Source organism: Cetorhinus maximus, unplaced genomic scaffold (genome assembly GCF_964194155.1).
Source record: "Cetorhinus maximus unplaced genomic scaffold, sCetMax3.hap1.1 HAP1_SCAFFOLD_609, whole genome shotgun sequence".
Lineage (NCBI taxonomy): Eukaryota > Metazoa > Chordata > Chondrichthyes > Lamniformes > Cetorhinidae > Cetorhinus > Cetorhinus maximus.
In genome coordinates this window covers 115,699-137,500 of record NW_027596551.1, presented here as the reverse complement: position 1 = coordinate 137,500, position 21,802 = coordinate 115,699, and the positions used below count along the sequence as shown (strand labels likewise).

General features: G+C 48.0%; 1 protein-coding gene across 2 annotated transcripts in view; it reads right to left on the bottom strand.

Annotated features, from left to right (window-relative positions):
- cop1 (COP1 E3 ubiquitin ligase) overlaps positions 1-21,802 on the bottom strand; it is a 147,337-nt gene that overhangs the window by 32,995 nt on the left and 92,540 nt on the right. The window contains exons 8-12 of one of the 2 annotated variants that reach the window (XM_078535713.1): positions 16,617-16,674; positions 13,519-13,633; positions 9,943-10,078; positions 7,903-8,046; positions 1,447-1,555 (exon numbers count right to left, since the gene is read on the bottom strand). In XM_078535713.1, the coding sequence (XP_078391839.1) occupies positions 1,447-1,555; positions 7,903-8,046; positions 9,943-10,078; positions 13,519-13,633; positions 16,617-16,674 (562 nt within the window). The remainder of the gene's footprint in view (positions 1-1,446; positions 1,556-7,902; positions 8,047-9,942; positions 10,079-13,518; positions 13,634-16,616; positions 16,675-21,802) is intronic. The other variant, XM_078535714.1, reaches the window with a different exon arrangement.

Here is a 21,802-nt window from a genome sequence, read left to right as displayed (position 1 = left end):
CACCGAGACCCGGCCCGTTCCCCTCTCCATCACCGAGACCCAGCCCGTCCCCAAATCTGTCACCAAGACCCAGCCCGTCCCCTTCTCCGTCATCGAGACCCAGCCCGTCCCCTTCTCTGTCACCGAGAATCATCCTGTCACCGAGACCCAGCCCGTCCCCTTCTCCGTCACTGAGACTCATCCCGCCCCCTTCTCTGTCACCGAGACTCATCCCGCACCCTTCTTCATCACTGAGACCCAGCTTGTCCCCTTCTCCGTCATCGAGACCCAGCCCGTCCCCCTCTCCGTCACCGAGACTCATCCCGCCCCCTTCTCTGTCACCGAGAATCATCCCGTCACCGAGACCCAGCCCGTCCCCTTCTCCGTCACTGAGACTCATCCCGCCCCCTTCTCTGTCACCGAGACTCATCCCGCACCCTTCTTCATCACTGAGACGCAGACCGTCCCCTTCTCCGTCACCAAGACCCAGCCCGTCCCCCTCTCTGTCACCGAGACTCATCCCGCCCCCTTCCCTGTCACCGAGACTCATCCCGCACCCTTCTTCATCACTGAGACGCAGACCGTCCCCTTCTCCGTCACCGAGACCCAGCCCGTCCCCTTCTCCGCCACTGAGACTCATCCCGCCCCCTTCTCTGTCGCCGAGACTCATCCCGCACCCTTCTTCATCACTGAGACGCAGACCGTCTCCTTCTCCGTCACCGAGACCCGGCCCATCCCCTTCTCCGTCACTGAGACTCATCCCGCCCCCTTCTCCGTCACCGAGACTCATCCCGCCCCCTTCTCCGTCACCGAGACTCATCCCGCCCCCTTCTCCGTCACCGAGACTCATCCCGCCCCCTTCTCCGTCACCGAGACTCATCCCGCCCCCTTCTCCGTCACTGAGACTCATCCCGCCCTCTTCTCCGTCACCGAGACTCATCCCGTCCCCTTCTCCGTCACCAAGACCCAGCCCGTCCCCTCCTCCATCACCAAGACCCAGCCCGTCCCCTTCTCCGTTACCGAGATTCATCTCGTCCCCTTCTCCGTCACTGAGACTCATCTCATTCCATTCTCTCCTCTTTGCTAAGATTATGGATTTCTCATGTGAAATGGACCTTCACTATAGTTTAACAATACAAGTGTCATCCTCGTTTGACACATTTACTTAATCGTACTCCAAGTGCGCAAATCTTTCTGTTCAAATGATTCCTTTTTCAATTCAGTGAATATCTGGGTCTAAGAGGGTGAGACTGTTTCCCAAATAGGATTAAGTACCAACCAGTACATTCTTGGTGAGACCTTTCTTCACTGCATCAATGATGCTGAGTTAATAATGAAGAGTCAGGTGAAGGTGAAACGCTCAGCAGCATGTCCCCATGTTAACGTACTCAGCAGCTTGAGTTCTGTTGAAATGAGAGAGAATGGCCCTGGGAAATTCTCATCAATACCTTGTAGAGATTACTGTACCTGGTAGACTTTTGATCTCTGCCCTGTGAATCCATCCCAGAGAATGACTGTCCCTTCGTAGTCACTACTTGCTAACAGGTTCTTGTGGTAACTGCTCCAGCTGATACAGCTGCAATTCAATCAGCGAAACACATCATTACTAGCTTCTCGCTTTAGATCGCCCTCACAACACATTTCAACACTGTAGATCAACAGCTGTGACACAACCTCGGAACAAGAGGCCATTCAGCTCCTCGAAACTGTGCAGCTCTTCAGTTCAATCATGGCTGACCTATACCTCAGCTTCATTTTTCTGCCTTTGTTCCATGATCCCTCAATACCTTTGCCCAACAGAAATGTGCTGATCTTAGTCATGATTTCCAATCCCCTTTTCTGAAGAAGTGCCTTCTGCTCTCACCACTGAATGGTCTGGATAATTTGAAGGTCATGACCATTTCACTGGACTCATCTTCGAGGGTAGATTTTTTCCTACCTAGTTAGACCACACCGAGACTATGGTGTAGCAGCTTGGGACCCAAACCCTGTTCAAAACATATACCCTCCTTGAGGCAGTTCCATGCCAGGCTGCTCGATTCATTACAAACAATTACTCGCAAGATACTAGTCTCTCCCAGATGGTCATGTCATGAGACAGTCTCCACAACCAAACAAAGGCCCCCAAGGTTGATGTGCCTCTATTACATTTTGAATAGACAATCAAATATTTCTCAGCAGCTCCATCAATCCCAAAGGTGACCAAGCCCCAAGAGTTCATCACCAACAGCTCCTACTATACCCACCCCAACATGCTTCCGCTGCTAACTCTGTTTTCCTCAAGAACAGTTCAAGTCTGGAACTATCTTCCACAAACCTCAATCTCCATGTCCCCTAAGGATTCATTTAAGGAAAAGTTGCTGAACTTTGTTTAACTAGCGTGACCATCGGCTACGCTCATTGTGTCTCCTCCTGGGAAAATTCCCTGGTGGAAGATTACAGAGGGAAACTTTACCAAGAACCAATCAACTGTTTAATTACCTTAAATACCTCAACTACATCACCCTTTCACCTTCAATATTGGAAGGAATATGAAAGTCTTAATAATTCAACCTTTTCGCCCTGGTAACAGTCTGCTGAATTGACCCTGCACCCAGTCCATAGCCAATATATTCTTCCTGAGGGGCAATGCGCAGGCGTGAATGCAGCTACACCCGATGGGAGCGAAGCACAATTCTCTGCATTGTAACATAACCTGCCCGCTTTGTAGTCAGTGCGGGGTGGCAGCGCAGTGACAGGGGGGATGGGGAGCAGAGTGACGGGGGTGGGGAGTGAGTCAAAGCAAGGAGTGAGGGTCGGGAGGGAGCGACAGGGTTTGGGGGTGGGGGGGGTGGCGGTGACAGGTGGGAGCGACGGGGGGTGGGAGGGAGCGATGTGGGGGGGGAGAGTGACAGGAGGAAGCGATGGGGGGCGGGCTGACAGGAGGGAGCGACGGGGGGTGGGTGACAGGAGGGAGGGACAGGAGGGAGCGACGGGAGGGGGTGACAGGAGGGAGCGACGGGGGGGAAGGGGGTGACAGGAGGGAGTGACGCGGGGGGGGTGACAGGAGGGAGCGACGGGGGGGCGGGGTGACAGGAGGGAGCGATGGGGGGAGGGGGGAGAGTGACAGGAGGGAGCGATGGGGGGCGGGCTGGCAGGAGGGAGCGACGGGGGGTGGGTGACAGGAGGGAGGGACAGGAGGGAGTGATGGGAGGGGGTGACAGGAGGGAGCGACGGTGGGGAGGGGGTGACAGGAGGGAGCGACGGGGGGGAGGGGGTGACAGGAGGGAGCGACGGGGTGGAGGGGGTGACAGGAGGGAGCGACGGGGGGAGGGGGTTACAGGAGGGAGCGATGGGGGGGAGGGGGTGACAGGAGGGAGTGCGGGGGGGGGGAGGGGGTGTCGGAGCACTGAGGAGTGTGGACAGGCTACAATCTCTTAAGGTGGCTGGATGGGTGGATATGATGATTAAAAAGGCCGAGGGGATACTTTCCTTGATTAGCTGAAGAAAGAGCAGGGAGACTATGCTAGAAATGTACAACACCCTGGTTAGACCACAGCGTGGTGTAGTGCAGACAGTTCTGTTCACCATACCACAGGAATGATCTGACCACACGGGACAGGGTGCAGTGAAGTGATTGCCGGGCCACTGCCAGGAATGGAGAATATCGTCTCTAAGGGAACATTGGATCAGCTATAACTTCCCTGAATGTGTTTGATGGGGACAGTGTATAGGGAGGTTTACTCTGTATCTAACTCCGTGCTGTACCTGTCCTGGGAGTGTTTGATGGAGACAGTGTAGAGGGAGCTTTACTCTGTATCTAACCCCGTGCTGTACCTGTCCTGGGAGTGTTTGATGGGGACGGTGTAGAGGGAGCTTTATTCTGTATCTAACCCCGTGCTGTACCTGTCCTGGGAGTGTTTGATGGGACAGTGTAGAGGGAGGATTACACTGTATCGAAACAAAAAAAGGAATGAAACCTGATGGATCACCCGGCATCGACCTAGGTACCAGAAAAGACAACAGCAAACTCAGCCCTGTCGACCATGCAAAGTCCTCTTTACTAACATATGGGGGCTAGTGCTAAAATTGGGAGAGCTGTCTCACAGGCTAGTCAAGCAACAGCCTGGCATAGTCACAATCACGGAATCATATCTTACAGATAATATCCCAGACACCACCATCACCATCCCTGGGTATGTCCTGTCCCACTGGCAGGACAGACCCAACAGAGGTAGCAGCACAGTGGTAAACAGTTGGGAGGGAGTTGCCCTGGGGGTTATCAATATTGACTCTGGACCCCATGATTTCTCATGGCATCAGGTCAAACATGGGCAAGGAAACCTCCTGCTGATTACCATGTACAGCCCTCCCTCCGCTGGTGAATCAGTGCTCCTCCATGTTGAACAACCACTTGGCGGAAGCACTGAGAGTGGCAAGGGTGCAGAATGTACTCTGGGTCGGGGACTTCAATGTTTGTCACCAAGAGTGACCTGGTAGCACCACTACTGACCGAGCCCTAAAGGACATAGCTGCTAGACTGGGTCTGTGGCAGGTGGTGAGGGAACTAATAAAAAGGAAAAACATACTTGACCTCATCCACACCAACCTGCCTGCCCATGACAGTATCGTTAGGAGTGACCACCGCAGAGTCCTTGTGGAGATGAAGTCCGGCCTTCACATTGAGGATACCCTCCATCATGTTGTGTGGCACTACCACCGTGCTAAATATGATAGATTTTGAACAGATCTAGCAATTCAAGACTGGGCATCCATGAGGCGCCATGGGCCATCAGCAGCAGCAGAATTGTACTCGAACGCAATCTGTAACCTCATGGCCTGGCATATCCTCCACCCTGGTTCAATGAAGAGTGCAGGAGGACATGCCAGGAGCAGCACCAGGCATAACTAAAAATGAGGTGGCAACCTGGTGAACCTATAAGACAGGACTACAACATGCGTGCCAAACAGCATAAGCAGTTAGTGATAGACAGGGCTAAGTGATCTCAGACCCAACGGATCAGATCTAAGCTCTGCAGTCCTGCCACATCCAGTCGTGAATGGTGGACGACAATTAAACAACTCACTGGAGGAGGCAGCTCCACAAATATCCCCATCCTCAATGATGGAGGGGCCCAGCACATCAGCGTAAGAGATAAGGCTGAAGCTTTTGCTACAATCTTCAGCCAGAAGTGCCGAGCGGATGATCTATCTCAGCCTCCTCCGGAAGTCCCCAGCATCAAAGATAGCAGTTGTCAGCCAATTCGATTCACTCCATGTGATATCAAGAAACAGCTGAAGGCATTGGATACTACAAAAGCTATGGGCTATGAAGTACAATTCAGTACTATTGCCAGTACTAATCTGGCAATAGTACTGAAGACGTGTGCTCCAGAACTTGCCATGCCCCTAGCCAAGCTGTTCCAGTACAGCTACAACACTGGAATCTACCCAGCTATGTGCAAAATTGCCCAGCTATGTCCCATACACAAAATGCAGGACAAATCAAACCCAGCCAATTACTGCCCAATCAGTCTACTCTCCTGTACCATCACTGGAGAGTACTGTCATGGGCAGGCAGGTTGATGAGGATGAGGTCAAGTATGTTTTTCCTTCTTGTTAGTTCCTTCACCACCAGCTGCAGACCCAGTCTAGCAGCTATGTCCTTTAGGACTCGGCCAGCTCGGTCAGTCGTGGTGCTACCGAGCCACTCTTGGTGATGAACATTGAAGTCCCCGACCCAGAGTACATTCTGCACCCTTGCCACTCTCAGTGCTTCTTCCAAGTGGTTGTTCAACATGGAGGGGCACTGATTCATCAGCTGAGGGAGGGCGGTACATCAGTAATGGAAGGGGTCATCAACTGTGCTGTCAAGAGGCACTTGCTCATTGACGTCCAGTTTGGGTTCCGCCAGGGCCACTCAGCTCCTGAACTCATTGCAGCCTTGGTCCAAACATAGACAAAAAAGCTGGACTCAAGAGATGAAGTAAGAGTGACTGTCCCTGACATCAAGGCCGTATTTGACTGAGTGTGGCAACAAGGAGCCTAGCAAAACTGGAATCAATGGGAATCAAGTGAAAACTCTTGGCTGGTTGGAGTCATACCTAGCACAAAGGAAGATGGTTGTGGTTGTTGGAGGTCAATCATCTCAGCTCCAGGACATCACCACAGGATGTGTCAGGATAGTGTCCTCGGCCCAACCATCTTCATCTGCTTCAACAATGACCTTCCTTCCATCATAAGGTCAGAGTGGGGATGTTCGCTGATGATTACACAATGTTCAGCATCATTCGCGACTCCTCAGATACTGAAGCAGTCCATGTCCAAATGCAGCAAGACCTGGGCAATATCCAGGCTTGGGCTGACAAGTGGTAAATAACATTTGCGCCACACAAGTGGCAGGCAATGGCCATCTCAAAAGAGACAGAATCTAACCATTGTCCCTTGACATTCAATGGCATTACCATCACTGAATCCCCCACTATCAGCAGCCTGATGGTTCCATTGACCAGAAACTGAACTGGACTAGCCATACAAATACTGTGGCTACAAGAGCAGGTCAGAGGCTAGGAATCGTGTGATGAGTAACTCATCTTCTGACTCCCAAAAGCTTGTCCACCATCTACAAGGCACAATTCAGGAGTGTGATGGAATACTCCCCACTTGTCTGGATGAGTGCAGCTCCCACAACAGTCAAGGAACTGGACACCATCCAGGACAAAGCGGCCCGCTTGACTGGCACATCCACAAACATTCACTCCCTCCACCACCGACGCACAGTAGCAGCAGTGTGTACCTTCTACAAGATGCACTGCAGGAATTCACACCAAGGCTCCTTAAACTGCACCTTCCAAACCCTCAAGCACTATCAACTAGAAGGACAAGGGCAGCAGATGGATGGGAACCTGGAAGTTTCGCTCCAAGTCACTCACCATCCTGACTTGGAAATATATCAGCTGTTCCTTCACTGCCGCTGAATCAAAATCCTGGAACTCCCTCCCTAACAGCACTGTGGGTGCACTGACACCAAATGGACTGCAGCGGTTCAAGAAGGCAGCTCACCACCACCTTCTCAAGAGCAACTAGGGGTGGGCAATAAATGCTGGCCGAGCTACCGAAGCCCACATCCCATGAATGAATAAAAAAACAAAACCCTGTGCTGTACCTGTCCTGGGAGTATTTGATGGGGACAGTGTAGAAGGAGCTTTACTCTGTATCTAGCTCCGTGCTGTACCTGTCCTGGGAGCATTTGATGGGTATGGTGTAGGAGGAGCTTTACTCTGTATCTAACACCGTGCTGTACCTGTCCTGGGAGGGTTTGATGGGACAGTGTAGGAGGAGTTTTACTCTGTATCTAACCCCATGCTGTACCTGTCCTGGGAGTGTTTGATGGGACAGGAGGAGCTTTACTCTGACCTTTCAGCTCGAGGTAGAGTACTCATTTTTCATCCAGACTTTTTGTAGCATTCTGGATTCAACATGGAGTTCAAAAATTTCAGATCCTAATCTCTGATCCCAATTTTCTTTTGTGCTTCCGTGCTGGTTTTGGCTTTTTTTTCTCGTTTTTCTAACATTTCATTTGCTTTGTATTCTGGCGGCAGCAATCCTGCCATTCACACCTCCTCTGGACACATCTTTTTTTTCTTTACTTGACCCATCATCACTCCCTTAGCCTTTTCACCATGAAACATTCTGTTATTCCAGCTCTGCTGAGCTCTACCCTATCACAGATCTTTCCTTTTGTTCTTCTTCCCACCCTCGTCCCTTTCACTTGCTCAAGACCTATCACATTTCGAAAGTGGTTTCAATTCACTTAGCCGAAACGTTAACTCTGTTTCTTCACACATGCTGCCTAACCTGCTGCATATTTCCAGCACTGTCTGCTTTTATTTCAGATTTCCTGCATCCACAGTATTTTGCTTTTGTATTAATGAAGGTGCTGACCTGATTTTGGAGTTGCAGGTCATTTCATTGACTGGATAATGAATGTCCACAGCATCCTGGATCACGGTCCCGTACTCAAACACCTTGATCCGCTTTGTCACACCAGCGATGGCAAAGAAATCACAATCTCTGTCAAATTCAATGCTGCAAGGCAAAAGGCACCAGTTTCATCAAGAAATTCTTGTGGGTGAAGTGAAAGAATCAGCAGTGATCAAGAAGGGTCAACAGGTACTTGTATTTCTATATCGCCATCATATCTTTGTTAAAGCTGAGGCACTCCACAGGGAGCAAGACACAGGTAGAAATTGAGATATTAGAGCAGCTGGTCAGAGGGAGATGTTGAAGAGGGTCTTAAAGGACTTGAGACACCGAGGGGCTTAGGGAGGAAATTTCAGAACATAGAGCCAAGTCAGCTGAAGGGACGGCCACCAAACAGAGGGACATTAAAACCAGGAATTGTTAAGGGGGAGACGGTGGTGTAGTGACCATGTCACCGGACAAGTAATTCAGGGGCCCAGGCTAATGCTCTGGGGGCACAGATTCAAATCTCACCACGGCAGCTGGTGGAATTGAAATTCAGTTAAATCTGGAATTGAAAGCTCGTCTCAGTAATGGTGACCATGAAACTATCGATTGTTGTAAAAAACCATCTGGTTCACTTTTCCTTTAGGGAAGGAAATCTGCCGTCCTTACCCAGTCTGGCCTACATGTGACTCCAGGCCCACAGCAATGTGGCTGATTCCTAACTGCCCTCTGGAATTCAATATCAGGCGTCATACCTTTGTTAAAGCTGAGGCACCGCACAGGGAGCATTCTTCAACAGAATTTGACACAGGAGAAATGGAAATAATTCCATTTCTCTGGAATGGCCCAGTAAGCCACTCAGTTCAAGGGCAATTTGGGATGGGCAACAGCAATGGTGCCAGCGACACCGACCCCCCATGAAAGAATATTTAAAAAAGGCTTGAATAGGAGAAGCACAGTGGGTTATGGGGCTGGAGAAGATTAGAGATAGAGAGGGGCAAGGCCATGCAAAGATGTGAAAATAGAGATGAAAATTTTGAAACTGAGGCGATGCTTAGCTGGGGGCCAGTGTTGGTCGGTGAGTACAGGTGTGATGGGGGAACGGGACTGGCTGTGAGTTAAAGAGACAGGCAGCAGAATTTCAATGATGTCAAGCTTACAAAGGGTAAAGTGTGGGAATTGTCAATTCAAGAGGTAACAAAGGCATGAATGAATGGTTTCGGCAGGAGATCTGAGGCGGGACAGAGTTTGGCCATGTTATGGAGTTGAAAACAGGTGGTCTTAGTGATGGCATGGACATGTGGTGAGAAGCTCATCTAAGGTCAAATTTGAGAATAACCTACTTCAGCCTCGGACAGTTGCCAGGGAGAGGAATAGCATCCATGGCTTGGGAACAGAGTTTATGCAAGGGAATGAAAGCAATGGATTTATTCCAAATTGTTAGCAATTTCTACTTATCCAGAACTGGAATGTCAGAGAAGCATTCTGGTAATTTAGAGATAGTGGCAAAATGGAGATAGGTGGTGGAGCTCAGTGCCCTTAGTGTACACTTGGAAACAAACACTGTGCTTTCAGATGATGTTGCCCAGGGGCAGGGTGTCGATGGGAACGAGGAGGGGGTTAAGGAAAGATCCTTGGGGGACACCAGAGGGAACGGTGCAGGGACGGGGAGAGAAGTCACTGCAGGTGACTCTCTGGCTATGACTGGATAGGTAAGAAGGAACAAACTAAGTGCTGCCCCACTCAGCTGGCCGAAAGTAGAGGGATGTTGGAGGAGGCCTGTGTGCTCTACATGAACAGGGTCATTAACCTTGTGGATCTATGATCCGCAAGGATCAGACAGCATCTGTAAACAACAGGAATCAGGCAGTGCCTCTATCCTGACATGTGTTGGCACTGAGAATGCTAACTTCAGGTCCCATGACTCTAAGGATTCATTCCATCCCAGATACAAGACCTCCACAGGGAGAGGGATCACACCCAGAAACAATCTCTTTCCTCATTGCACCATCTCACCTGGATACAATACTTGAGCCGTTGTACAAGTCGTTGGCGTAGGAGAGGGTGGCCAGGGGCCTCACAGAGCTGTATCGTGTAAACTTTGAAAGGCACTCCTGAAATTCTTCCAGCTGATTTACTGATCTTGTTTCATCTGCAGTTAGTAATGGAATGAGTCAGTTCAAATTCTGTGCCTGACGTGGTGTGACATCAATGTACACACAGTCAACCCCTACAACACTGCAGGGGGAGAAGGCAGTCAGCAGCCAAGTCCCCATTACGCAGAACGAGAGAACCCAGCTGCCCCAAACAAGCAGCTAACCATTGCACAACACAACAGAGATAGCAGCTCCAGGAAGATCCATGTAACAGAACAAATACAAGTGACTACAATGAGAAGACAGATCATCAGAATCTTGCTTTACCAACCAAGCCTCTAACTTTTCCAGTAAATTCACTTGTAAAGACCTAAAAACAAAGGTCACTTCCACTGCCAGCAACCTTGCAGCGTTAAGCAAAGTTTTTTTTATTCTTTCACAGGATGTGGGCATTGGTTAGGCCAGTATTTATTACCCATCACTAACTGCCCTTCAGAAGGTGGTGGTGAGCTGCCTTCTTGAACCGCGGCAGTCCATGTGGTGTAGGTACACCCACAGTGCTGTTTGGGAGGGAGTTCCAGGATTTTGACCCAGCGACAGTGAAGGAACGGCGATATATTTCTAAGTCAGGATGGTGAGTGACTTGGAGGGAAACTTCGAAGTGGTGCTGTTCCCATGTATCTGCTGCCTTTGTCCTTCTAGATGGTAGCGGTCATGGGTTTGGAAGGTGCTATCGAAGGAGCCTTGGTGAATTCCTGCAGTGCACCTTGTAGATGGTACACACTGTTGCCACTGTGCGTCGGTGGTGGAGGGAGTGAATGTTTGTGGATTGGTTGCCAATCAAATGGGCTGCTGGCCTAGACAGTATCAAGCTTCTTGAATATTGTTGGAGCTGTACTCATCCAGGCAAGTGGTGACTATTCCATCACTCCTGACTTGTGCCTTGTCGATGGTGGTCAGGCTTTGGGGAGTCAGGAGGTGAGTTACTCGTCACACAATTCCTAGCCTCTGACCTGCTCTTGTAGCCACAGTATTTATAAGGCTAGTCCAGTTCAGTTTCTGGTCAATGGAAACCCCCAGGGTGTTGACAGGAGGGAATTCAGCGATGGTAATGCCATTGAATGACAAGGGATGATGGTCAGAGTCTCTGTTGTTGGAGGTGGTCATTGCCTGGCACTTGTGTGGCACGAATGTTTTTGAATCAGAGGTCTACAGCACAGAAAAGGCCCTTCGGCCCATCGAGTCTGCGCCAGTCCATCAAGTACCTAACTATTCTAATCCCATTTTCCAGCACTAGGCCTATAGCCTTGTATGCCATGGCATCGCAAGTGCACATCCAAATGCTTCTTAAATGTTGAGGGTTTCTGCCTCTACCCCCTTTCAGGCAGTGAGTTCCAGGTTCCCACCACACTCTGGGTGAAAAAATTCTTCTTCACATCCCCTCTAAACCTCCTGCCCCTTACCTTAAATCTATGCCCCCTGGTTATTGATCCCTCCATCAAGGGGAAAAGTTCCTTCCTGTCTACCCTATCTATGCCCCTCATAATTTTATACACCTCAATCATGTCTGTCCTCAATCTCCTCTGCTCCAGGGAAAATAACCCCAGTCTATCCAATCCACCCTCATGACTAAACCTCTCCAGCCCAGGCAACATCCTGGTAAATTTCCTCTACACTCTCTCTAGTGCAATCACATCCTTCCTATAATGCGGATTCCAGAACTGCACGCAATACACTAGTGGCCTAACCAGCGTTTTATACAGTTCCAGCATAACCTCCCTGCTCTTATATTCTATGCCTCGGCTAATAAAGGCGAGTATCCCATATGCCTTTTTAACCACCTTATCTACCTGTCCTTAAGGGACCGGTAGGTATGTACACCAAAGTCCCTCTGATCCTCGGTACTTCCCAGGGTCCTACCATTCATCGTGTATTCCCGTGCCTTGTTTGTCCTGCCCAAGTGCATCATCTCACACTTATCCGGATTAAATTCCATTTGCCACTGATCAGTCCATCTGACCAGCCCGTCTATATCCTCCTGTCGTCTAAGGCTATCCTCCTCACTATTTACCACCCCACCAATTTTCGTGTCATCCGCGAACTTATTGATCAACCCTCCGACATTCAAGTCTAAATCGTTTATATATATCACAAAGAGCAAGGGACCCAACACCGATCCTTGTGGAACCCCACTAAACACAGGCATCCAGTCACAAAAACACCCCTCGACCATCATCCTCTGCTTCCTGCCATTCAGCCAATTCTGGATCCAATTTGCCAAATTGCCTTGGATCCCATGGGCTCTTACCTTCATTATCAGTCTCCCATGTGGGACCTTATCAAAAGCCTTGCTGAAGTCCAAGTAGGCTACGTCAAATGCATTGCCCTCATCTACACACCTGGTCACCTCTTCAAAAAATTCCATCAAATTGGTCAGACATGACTTCTCCTTAACAAAAGCATGCTGACTGTCCTTGATTAATCCCTGCCTCTCCAAGTGTAGGTTAATTCTGTCCCTCAGAATTGCTTCCAATAGTTTCCCCACCACTGAGGTTAGATTGACTGGCCTGTAGTTCCCTGGTTTATCCCTTCCTCCCTTCTTGAGTAAAGGTACCACATTGGCTGTCCTCCAGTCCTCTGGCACTTCTCCTGTGGCCAGAGAGGTATTGAAAATTATTGCCAGTGCCTCTGCTATCTCCTCCCTTGCCTCACTCAACAGCCTGGGATACATTTCATCCGGGCCTGGAGATTTATCTACTTTTAAGCCTGCCAGACCACTTAGAACCTCCTCCTTTTCTATGCTAATTTCTTTAATTATATCACAGTCCTTCTGCCTGATTTCCATACCCACGTCGTCCCTCTCACTTGTGAACACCGACACAAAGTATTCATTTAGAACCCTACCTACGTCTTCAAGCTCCACACACAAATTACCACTATGGTCCTTAATGGGTCCTACTCTTTCCCTAGTTATCCTCTTACTCTTATGTACTTGTAAATTAACTTTGGATTTTCCTTTATTTTACTTGCCAATGTTTTTTCATGCCCCCTTTCTGCTCTCCTAATTTCCTTTTTAAGTTTCCCCCCTACACATTCTATACTACTCTAAGGCTTCCACTGTTTCAAGCCCTCGGTATCTACCATAAGCCTCCCTTTTTCTTTTTATCCAATCCTGTAAATCCCTCGACATCCAGGATTCCCTGGATTTGTTGGTCCCACCCTTTGTCTTTACTAGAATATGTTGGCCCTGTACTCTCACTATTTCCTTCTTGAATGAGTCCCACTGCTCTGATGCAGATTTACCTAAAAGTAGCTGCTCCCAATCCACTCTGGGCAAATCATATCTGATCTTATTAAAACTGGCCTTCCCCCAACTTGTTACTTGTAGGACACGTAAAAGCGAGCAAAGCAGGGTGCAGCATTCAAACAGAAACCCAAGATTACGATACACAGTTAACTTAAACCTTTATTGTCAAAGGGACGAAGGCATCTTTACCTGACAAACGGGATAACCTGGTCGAGAAATAGCACTGCTCAAGATCCTCAAAGTGAGCAGTTAACCGCTTGCGTCTGGAGGCCAGTGTGTTATTGTACCATGTTTGTCTCTTTCCCTGCACACATACAACACATTTGTCAAACACCATCCATTCAGACAATAAAAAGCAGGTCATAGGATATATGGCACAGAAACAAGTCATTCGGCCCAACCAGTCCATGCAGGCGTTTATGCCCCTCTTGAGCCTCCTCCCATCTTTCCTTATCTAGATCAAGCATCGTAAGCCTCTATTCCCTTTTCCCTCATATACTTATCTAGTTGCCCCTTAAACGTATCTATATGATTTGCTTCAACCACTCTGTGTGGTAGCGAGTTCCACATTCTCCCCAGTCTCTGAATACCCCATTGGATTTTTTGGTGGCTATCTTGTATCGACGGCCTCTAGTTCTGCTCTTCATCACAATTGAAAATATACCCTCTGTATCCACCTGGTCAAAACCTTTCATCATTTCAAAGGCATCGAAGAGAAAAGAGAATCAGCTCATTAATCCTTACACTTTAGAAAATTAAGCAATTCCCTTTGGAAAGTTTCAAATCCATCAGCCTCCAACACATTCTCAAATGGTGCACTCCTGATTCTAGCCACACACTTCATAAAAAGATTATTCGCATGTCACTTTTGTGGGTGGGTCAAAGGAAGGACAGGTTTGCATTTACATAACGCCTTTGATGGCCAATGGATTTCTCAAAATACTGCACAAACTACTTTTGAAATGTAGTCACTGTTGTATTGTGGGAAATGGACAGGAAATTTGCACACAACAAGATCCCACAAACAGCAATGTGATAATGACTTGATCATCTTCTTTGTGATGTTGATTGATGGATAACTATAGGCCTAAACAGGAGGAATAATTCTGCTGTTTTTGTTTAGAATAGTGCCATGGGATCTTTTACAACCACCTAAGGCGGCAGCTGGGGCCTTGGTTTAACATCTCATCCAAACAACAGAACCTCGAACAGTGCAGCACTCTCTCAGTGCTACACTGGAGGGTCAGCCTTGACTTTTATACTCAAGCTCCGGAGTGGGGCTTGAACCCAGAACTGTGACTCCGAGGCGAGAGTGCTCCCTACTGAACACAGCTGGCATCCATCTCCTCTGGTTCATCACCCTTCCACCAATGGAAACACTTTCTCTCTAGCTCTGCCCAGACCCTTCAGGATTTTGAACACCTCTATCAAATCTCCTCTCAAGCTTTTCTTCTCCAAGGAGAACAGGCCCAGCTTCTCCAATCTTACCACAAAATGACATCTCTCATACCCTTTCTTGTAAATCCTATCTCTAATGTCTTCACATCCTTCCTGAAGTGTGGTGCTCAGAATTGGACACAACACTCAAGTTCAGACCAAACTAATATTTTATAAAAATTCTTAATAAGTTCCTTGGTTTTGTACTCTATGTTGAGGCGGTGGGGAGGGGTGCGGCGAAGGTGGGGCACACAGTCAAGGGGTCGGGTCAGAGAGCAGATTGTTATAAGGACTGGAGAAACTTCCCAAGATAGGGAAAGGCAAGGTCACAAAGGGGTTTGAAAACAAGGATAAGGCTCCTAAAAGATCCTGCAAGGAACAAATGCTTTTAAAGGTTTCAGCTATAGCTCAGGTGTATCACTTACTACTGAATCAGCAGGGTGTGGGCTTGAGGCCAAATTTAGACAGTTGAGATCATAATCACTCCAGCACAGTAACTGAGGGAGTGCTACACTATCAGAGGCATGTCTTTCGGATGAGACCAGAAACCAAGGTCCTATGTGTTTTCGGGTGGAAGTAAACGCTCGGATGGCCCAGCCTCCAGAGAAAAAAACAGCAAAATCCAACATCCAACCTGTAGTCCAGCTACGTTACTGCAACATGCCAATGACCCAAACCCTCAGATCATTGAGCAACATCCCACAGGTCACCCTGAAGTCATCAGCCCAATGGACCCAAACCCTGGACCAGAGCAACAAGCCCAATGGATCCAAACCCTGGATTGGAGCAAGCCCAATGGATCCAACCCCTGGACCCGAGCAACAAGCACAATGGATCCAAACCCTGGACCAGAGCAACAAGCCCAGTGGATCCAAACCCTGGACCAGAGCAACAAGCCCAGTGGATCCAAACCCTGGACCAGAGCAACAAGCCCAGTGGATCCAAACCCTGGACCAGAGCAACAAGCCCAGTGGATTCAAACCCTGGACCACAGCAACAAGCCCAGTGGATCCAAAGCCTGGGCCAGAGCAAAAATCCCAATGGATCCAAACCCTGGACCACAGCAAAAAGCATAATGGACCAAAACTCTGGACCTGAGCAACAAGCCCAATGGACCCAAACCTTGGACCAGAGCAACAAGTCCAATGGAGCCAAACCCTGAACCAGAGCAACAAGCCCAATGGATCCAAACCCTGGACCAAAGCAACAAGCTCAATGGATCCAAACCCTGGACCAGAGCAACAAGTCCAATGGTCCCAAACCCTGGGCCAGGGCAACAAGCCCAATGGAGCCAAACCCTGGACCAAAGCAACAAGCCCAATGGACCAAAACTCTGGACCTGAGCAACAAGCCCAATGGATCCAAACCCTGGACCAAAGCAACAAGCTCAATGGATCCAAACCCTGGACCAGAGCAACAAGTCCAATGGACCCAAACCCTGGGCCAGGGCAACAAGCCCAATGGAGCCAAACCCTGGACCAAAGCAACAAGCCCAACGGACCAAAACTCTGGACCTGAGCAACAAGCCCAATGGATCCAAACCCTGGACCAGAGCAACAAGCTCAATGGATCCAAACCCTGGACCAGAGCAACAAGTCCAATGGACCCAAACCCTGGGCAACAAGCCCAGTGGATCCAAACCCTGGACCAGAGCAACAAGCCCAATGGATCCAAACCCTGGACCAGAGCAACAAGCCCAGTGGATCCAAACCCTGGACCAGAGCAACAAGCCCAATGGATCCAATCAAGAAAGTATCCTGCATCATGGACCAAACTGCATTTTAAACATACTGAAAAAAGATTGTTGTACTCTCGCAATATGCAAACACATTATAACTTCACCAGCTCACCTGCGAACTTCCACCAAAGCCCGGAGGCTGGGAATATTCTGTTGAGTCTATAATACTGCTGAAATAGACAGAACAAGAACAGTATTAGGGGTGCTAGAACAGTGACACAATATTCATTTATATAACAGTGGACAGAAAAGGAAAGAAGGTTTCATCCTAAACACAGACTATCACAAAGCCTAGTTAAAAAGAATGTCATGCCCCTTAAAGAGCCCTAAAATTGAGTATATTTTCTATCAACAGGACAGGAGAGTAAGATTAAACAGGGTCTGGTTATTAAAGGGTGTGGGGAGTGAGGAGTGTGGGGTTAGGCTGGGTCTGGTTATTAAAGGGTCCGGGGAGTGAGGACAGTGGGGTTAGGCTGGGTCTGATTATTAAAGGGTATGGGGAGTGAGGACAGTGGGATTAGACTGGGTCTGATTATTAAAGGGTGCAGGGAGTGAGGAGAGTGAGATTAGACTGGGTGTGATGTTAAAAGGGTGCGGGGAGTGAGGAGGAGAGTGAGATATTAAAGGTTATGGGGGGTTGTTGAAAGAAGAGGAAGGTCAAATACAAGTCAAGCAACCCATGAAACAGAGTACAGGGTTTACTTTTTCCCTTTTTGCATTCGATCATGAATTGTAGTTCTGTGAACTTGCTTTGACTGTTCCTCTGCTGTCTGAAACACAGTGCGTCAATAAAGAAATTCATAGCTGCCTCATCTCACCCAGCATTTCAATCTACCTTCAAGAGAAATTGATTATATGGAAAAGACAGGAGATGGGTATGTATACCTCCGGAATAGGGCAGTGTAAAATTGGGCAGTATTCTGAATGCAAGAGCACTCATGGGAGGAAGCAGCACCGTTGTGTCTAATAGGACATATACAGAGACCAAAAGCACAGAACATAATGTAAGTTATGGTTCATCTGGGGAGTGCAGCCAGAGCCGGGTGGCTCAGCTGTAAGGGGAGCGCAAAGTCAACTGGAAGAACAAAACTGATAGGGGATTCAATAGTTAGAGGAACAGGCAGGGGTTTCTGCGCCCACAGGCGTGAATCCAGAATGCTATGTTGTCTCCCTGGTGCCAGGGTCAAGGATGTCACTGAACGGCTGCAGAGTACCCTGAGAAGGGAGGGTGAACAGCCAGCAGTTGTGGTCCACATTGGTACCAGTGACACTGGAAGAAAGTGGGATGTGATCCTGCAGTCAGGATTTAGTGGCCTAAGTAGAAAATTAGCAAACCGGACCTCAAACGTAATCACCTCTGGATTACTCACGGTATCATTCACAAGTATGTATAGAGATGGGGAAAAAAAAGCCAATGGCTGCGTGGCTGGAAAGATGGTGCAGGAGGGAAGGCTTTAGATTCCTGGGATATTGGGACCAGTTGTAGGGGAGATAGGACCTGTACAGAGCCTGGTCTGATTTACCTGCGGAGCAAATTGCTGGTGTTATTCGGGAGGGTATAGACTAACTTTTTTTTAATCCTTATTATAGCCAGCACTCACTGCCCATCCCTAATTGCCCTTGAACTGAGTGGCTTGCTAGGTCGTTACAGAGGGCAGTTAAGAGTCAACCACATTGCCCTGGGTCTGGAGTCACATGTAGGCCAGGCAAGGATGGCAGATTTCCTTTCCTGGAGGCTATTAGTGAACCAGATGGGTTTTTACGACAATTGGCCATAGCTCCATGGTCACCGTTGCTTTCAATTCCAGATTTTATTAGTTGAATTAAATTACCAGCAGCTGCCATGGTGGGATTTGAACCGAGGGGATCAGCCTCTGGATTACTTGTCCAGTGACGCTACCATTACGCCACCACCTCCCCCCACTGCAGCAAGTAGTTGAGATTTGGAATGCCTTGCCCGAGAGTGGGTGGAGGCAGGTTCAAACAAGGTATTTAAGAGAAAATTCTGTTATTATCTGAAAAAGAAGAATGTGCAGGGTCAAGGGGGAAAAGGTTCCTTCAGAGAACCGATGGGCTGAATGGCCACCTCTGCTGTAACAATTGTGATTCTGAGAGATGATTTGCCCAGACATCTTCGTCCCACCTTTAATTAACAACTAACTACTTAAATATCCCAAACGAAACCCAACAATATCTCCCTCTTCAAAATATGGAAGCTAATTCAAAATTTTAAAAAAGTTAGTGTTTCACAAGCTCGCGGACTAATTGCTGATTCCGGGGAGAGAGGCTGCTGTTTCTGCCACTTGCTGGTCTCAAAATTGCACCGCTGCCTCTCTTCATTCTAACTTCAAACGGAGTTCATTCTAACTTTTCCTCCAGCTTGCACCCATTTCATTCTTCAACAGCCTCCAAAATTTAGCATTGGTAAATGGAAAGCTCACAGTTATAAGCTTAATAGCATGGAATGGGGCTATTCAACACATCAAGCTCACGCTGGCTCAGTTCCATTCTCTGCAGCATCCCTGCAGCCCTTTAAGTTCATTACCTTTACTTGACCATCTAATTCCTTTTGAAACCTTTCATAACCTCAGCTTTCACCATCCTCATGGGCAGAGTGTTCCAGGTTATTACCATTCGCTGTATAAAAATCTTCTTCCCCATATTTCCCCTTTATCTTTTGACCAAAGCCTTACATCTGTGTTCCCTAGTTCTTATATCATCAGTAAATGGGAACAGCTTTTCTTTGTCTATTTTAACCAAACCTGTCATCATCTTGTACACCTCTATCTATACTCTAGTTGGGGCCTAACCAGAGCTTTATAAAGGTTCAGCATAACTTCCCTGCTTTTGTACTCAATTCCTTTGTTTATAAAGCCCAAGATCCCATATGCTTTACTAGCTACTCTCTCGATATGCCCTGTCACCTTCAAAGGTCAATCCACATGAACTCCCAGGTCCCTCTGTTCCATGCAATCTTTAGAATTGTGCCATTTAGTCTAGACTGCCTCTCTCTATCCTTTCTGCCAAAATGCATCACCTCTCACTTCTGTATTAAATTCCATCTTCAACTTGTCTGCCCATTCTGCTGGCCTATTCCAGTTGCAGTCGATTGGCATCATCCTCACTGCCTGCCACAAGTTTGTGGTATCAGCAAATGTTGAAATGTTACTCTATATTCCAAAAATCAAGTAATTTATAGATTTCTTTTTCAAAAAAGCAGCGGTCCTAGCACTGAAGCTTGGCGAACACCACAATCTACCATCGTCCAGTCTGAAACAAACAGCCATTTTTAACCTTGACTTGCTGTTTTCTGCCCTTAAGCTAATTTTTTATCCAAGCTGACACTCACCCTCATATTCCATGAGCCTCTTTTGTTAACAAAGAACAAAGAAAGAACAAAGAAAAGTACAGCACAGGAACAGACCCTTCAGTCCTCCAAGCCTGCGCCGATCATATTGCCTGTCAAACTAAAACATTTTGCACTTCCGGGGTCCGTAACCCTCTATTCCCATCCTATTCATGTATTTGTCAAGCTGCCTCTTAAACACCACTATCGTACCTGCTTCCACCACCTCCTCTGGCAGCGAATTCCAGACACTCACTACCCTTTGAGTAAAAAACTTGCCCCGCACATCTCCTCTAAAGTTTTCTCCTCTCACCTTAAATCTATGCCCCCTAGTAATTGACTCTTCCACCCTGGGAAAAAGCTTCTATCTACTCTGTCCATGCCACTCATAATTTTGTAAACTTCTATCAAGTCGCCCCTCAATCTCTGTCGCTCTAGTGAGAACAATCCGAGTTTCTCCAACCTCTCCTCATAGCTAATAACCTCCAGACCAGGCAGCATCCTGGTAAACCTCCTCTGCACCCTCTCCAACGCCTCCACATCCTTCTGGTAATGTGGTGACCGGAATTGCATGCAATATTCCAAATGTGGCCTAACCAAGGTTCTATACAGCTGCAGCATGACTTCCCAGCTTTTATACTCAATAGCCCTGCCGGCAAGCATGCCATACGCCTTCCTGACTACCTTATCCACCTGCGTTGCCACTTTCAGTGACCTGTGGACCTGTACACTCAGGTCCCTCTGCCCGTTGATGCACTCAAGGGTTCTGTCATTTACTGTATAATTCCTACCTGTATTAGACCTTCCAAAATGCATTACCTCGCATTTGTCCGGATTAAACTCCATCCGCCATTTCTCCACCCAAGTCTCCAACCGATCTATATCCCGTTATATCCTTTGACAATCCTCTTCACTATCTGCAACTCCTCCAACCTTAGTGTCGTCAGCAAACTTACTAATTAGCCCAGTTACATTTTCCTCCAAATAATTTACGTATACTACAAACAGCAAAGGTCCCAGTACTGATCCCTGCGGAACACCACTTGTCACAGCTCTCCATTCGGAAAAGCACCCTTCCACTGTTACCCTCTGTCTTCTATGGCCAAGCCAATTCTGTATCCATCTTGCCAGCTCACCTCTGATCCCGTGCGACTTTACCTTCTGTACCAGTCTGCCATGAGGGACCCTGTCAAATGCCTTACTGAAATCCATGTAGATAACATCCACTGCCCTTCTATCGTCGATCATCTTTATGACTTCCTCGAAAAACTCGATCAAGTTAGTGAGACACGACCTCCCCTTCACAAAACCATGCTGCCTCTCACTAATACACCCATTTGCTTCCAAATGGTAGCAAATCCTGTCACGAAGAATCTTCTCCAATAATTTCCCTATCACTGACGTAATGCTCACCGGCCTGTAATTTCCTGGATTATCCCTGCTACCCTTCTTAAACAATGAACAACATTGGCCATTCTCCAGTCCTCTGGGACCTCACCTGTAACCAGTGAGGATACAAAGATTTCTGTCAAGGCCCCAGCAATCTCCTCCCTTGCCTCCCTCAGTACTCTGGGGTAGATCCCATCTGGGATCTTTTACATGGTACTCTGTTAAAGACTCCCTAAAATCCATATAGATAAAATCCATTGCATTCCCAAAATTCCGTTACATCAAAAAATTTAATTTGATCGTCAAACACATTCTGTCTTTACAAATCCGTGCTGGCTCTCCTTAATTACCTCAAACCTCTCAAATTGTCTGTTGGGTTTTTCCCCGATTGTTGTTTTAAAATCTTACCCAGCAGTCACGTTAAACTCACTGGCCTGTAGTTACTAGGACTGTCCTTACACTCTTTATTGAATAAGGGTGCCATTTCTGCGACTCTCCAATCCTCTGGCACTTCCCTGTATCTAGGGAAGATTGGAAGATTGCAACAAGCCCTCCCACTTCCT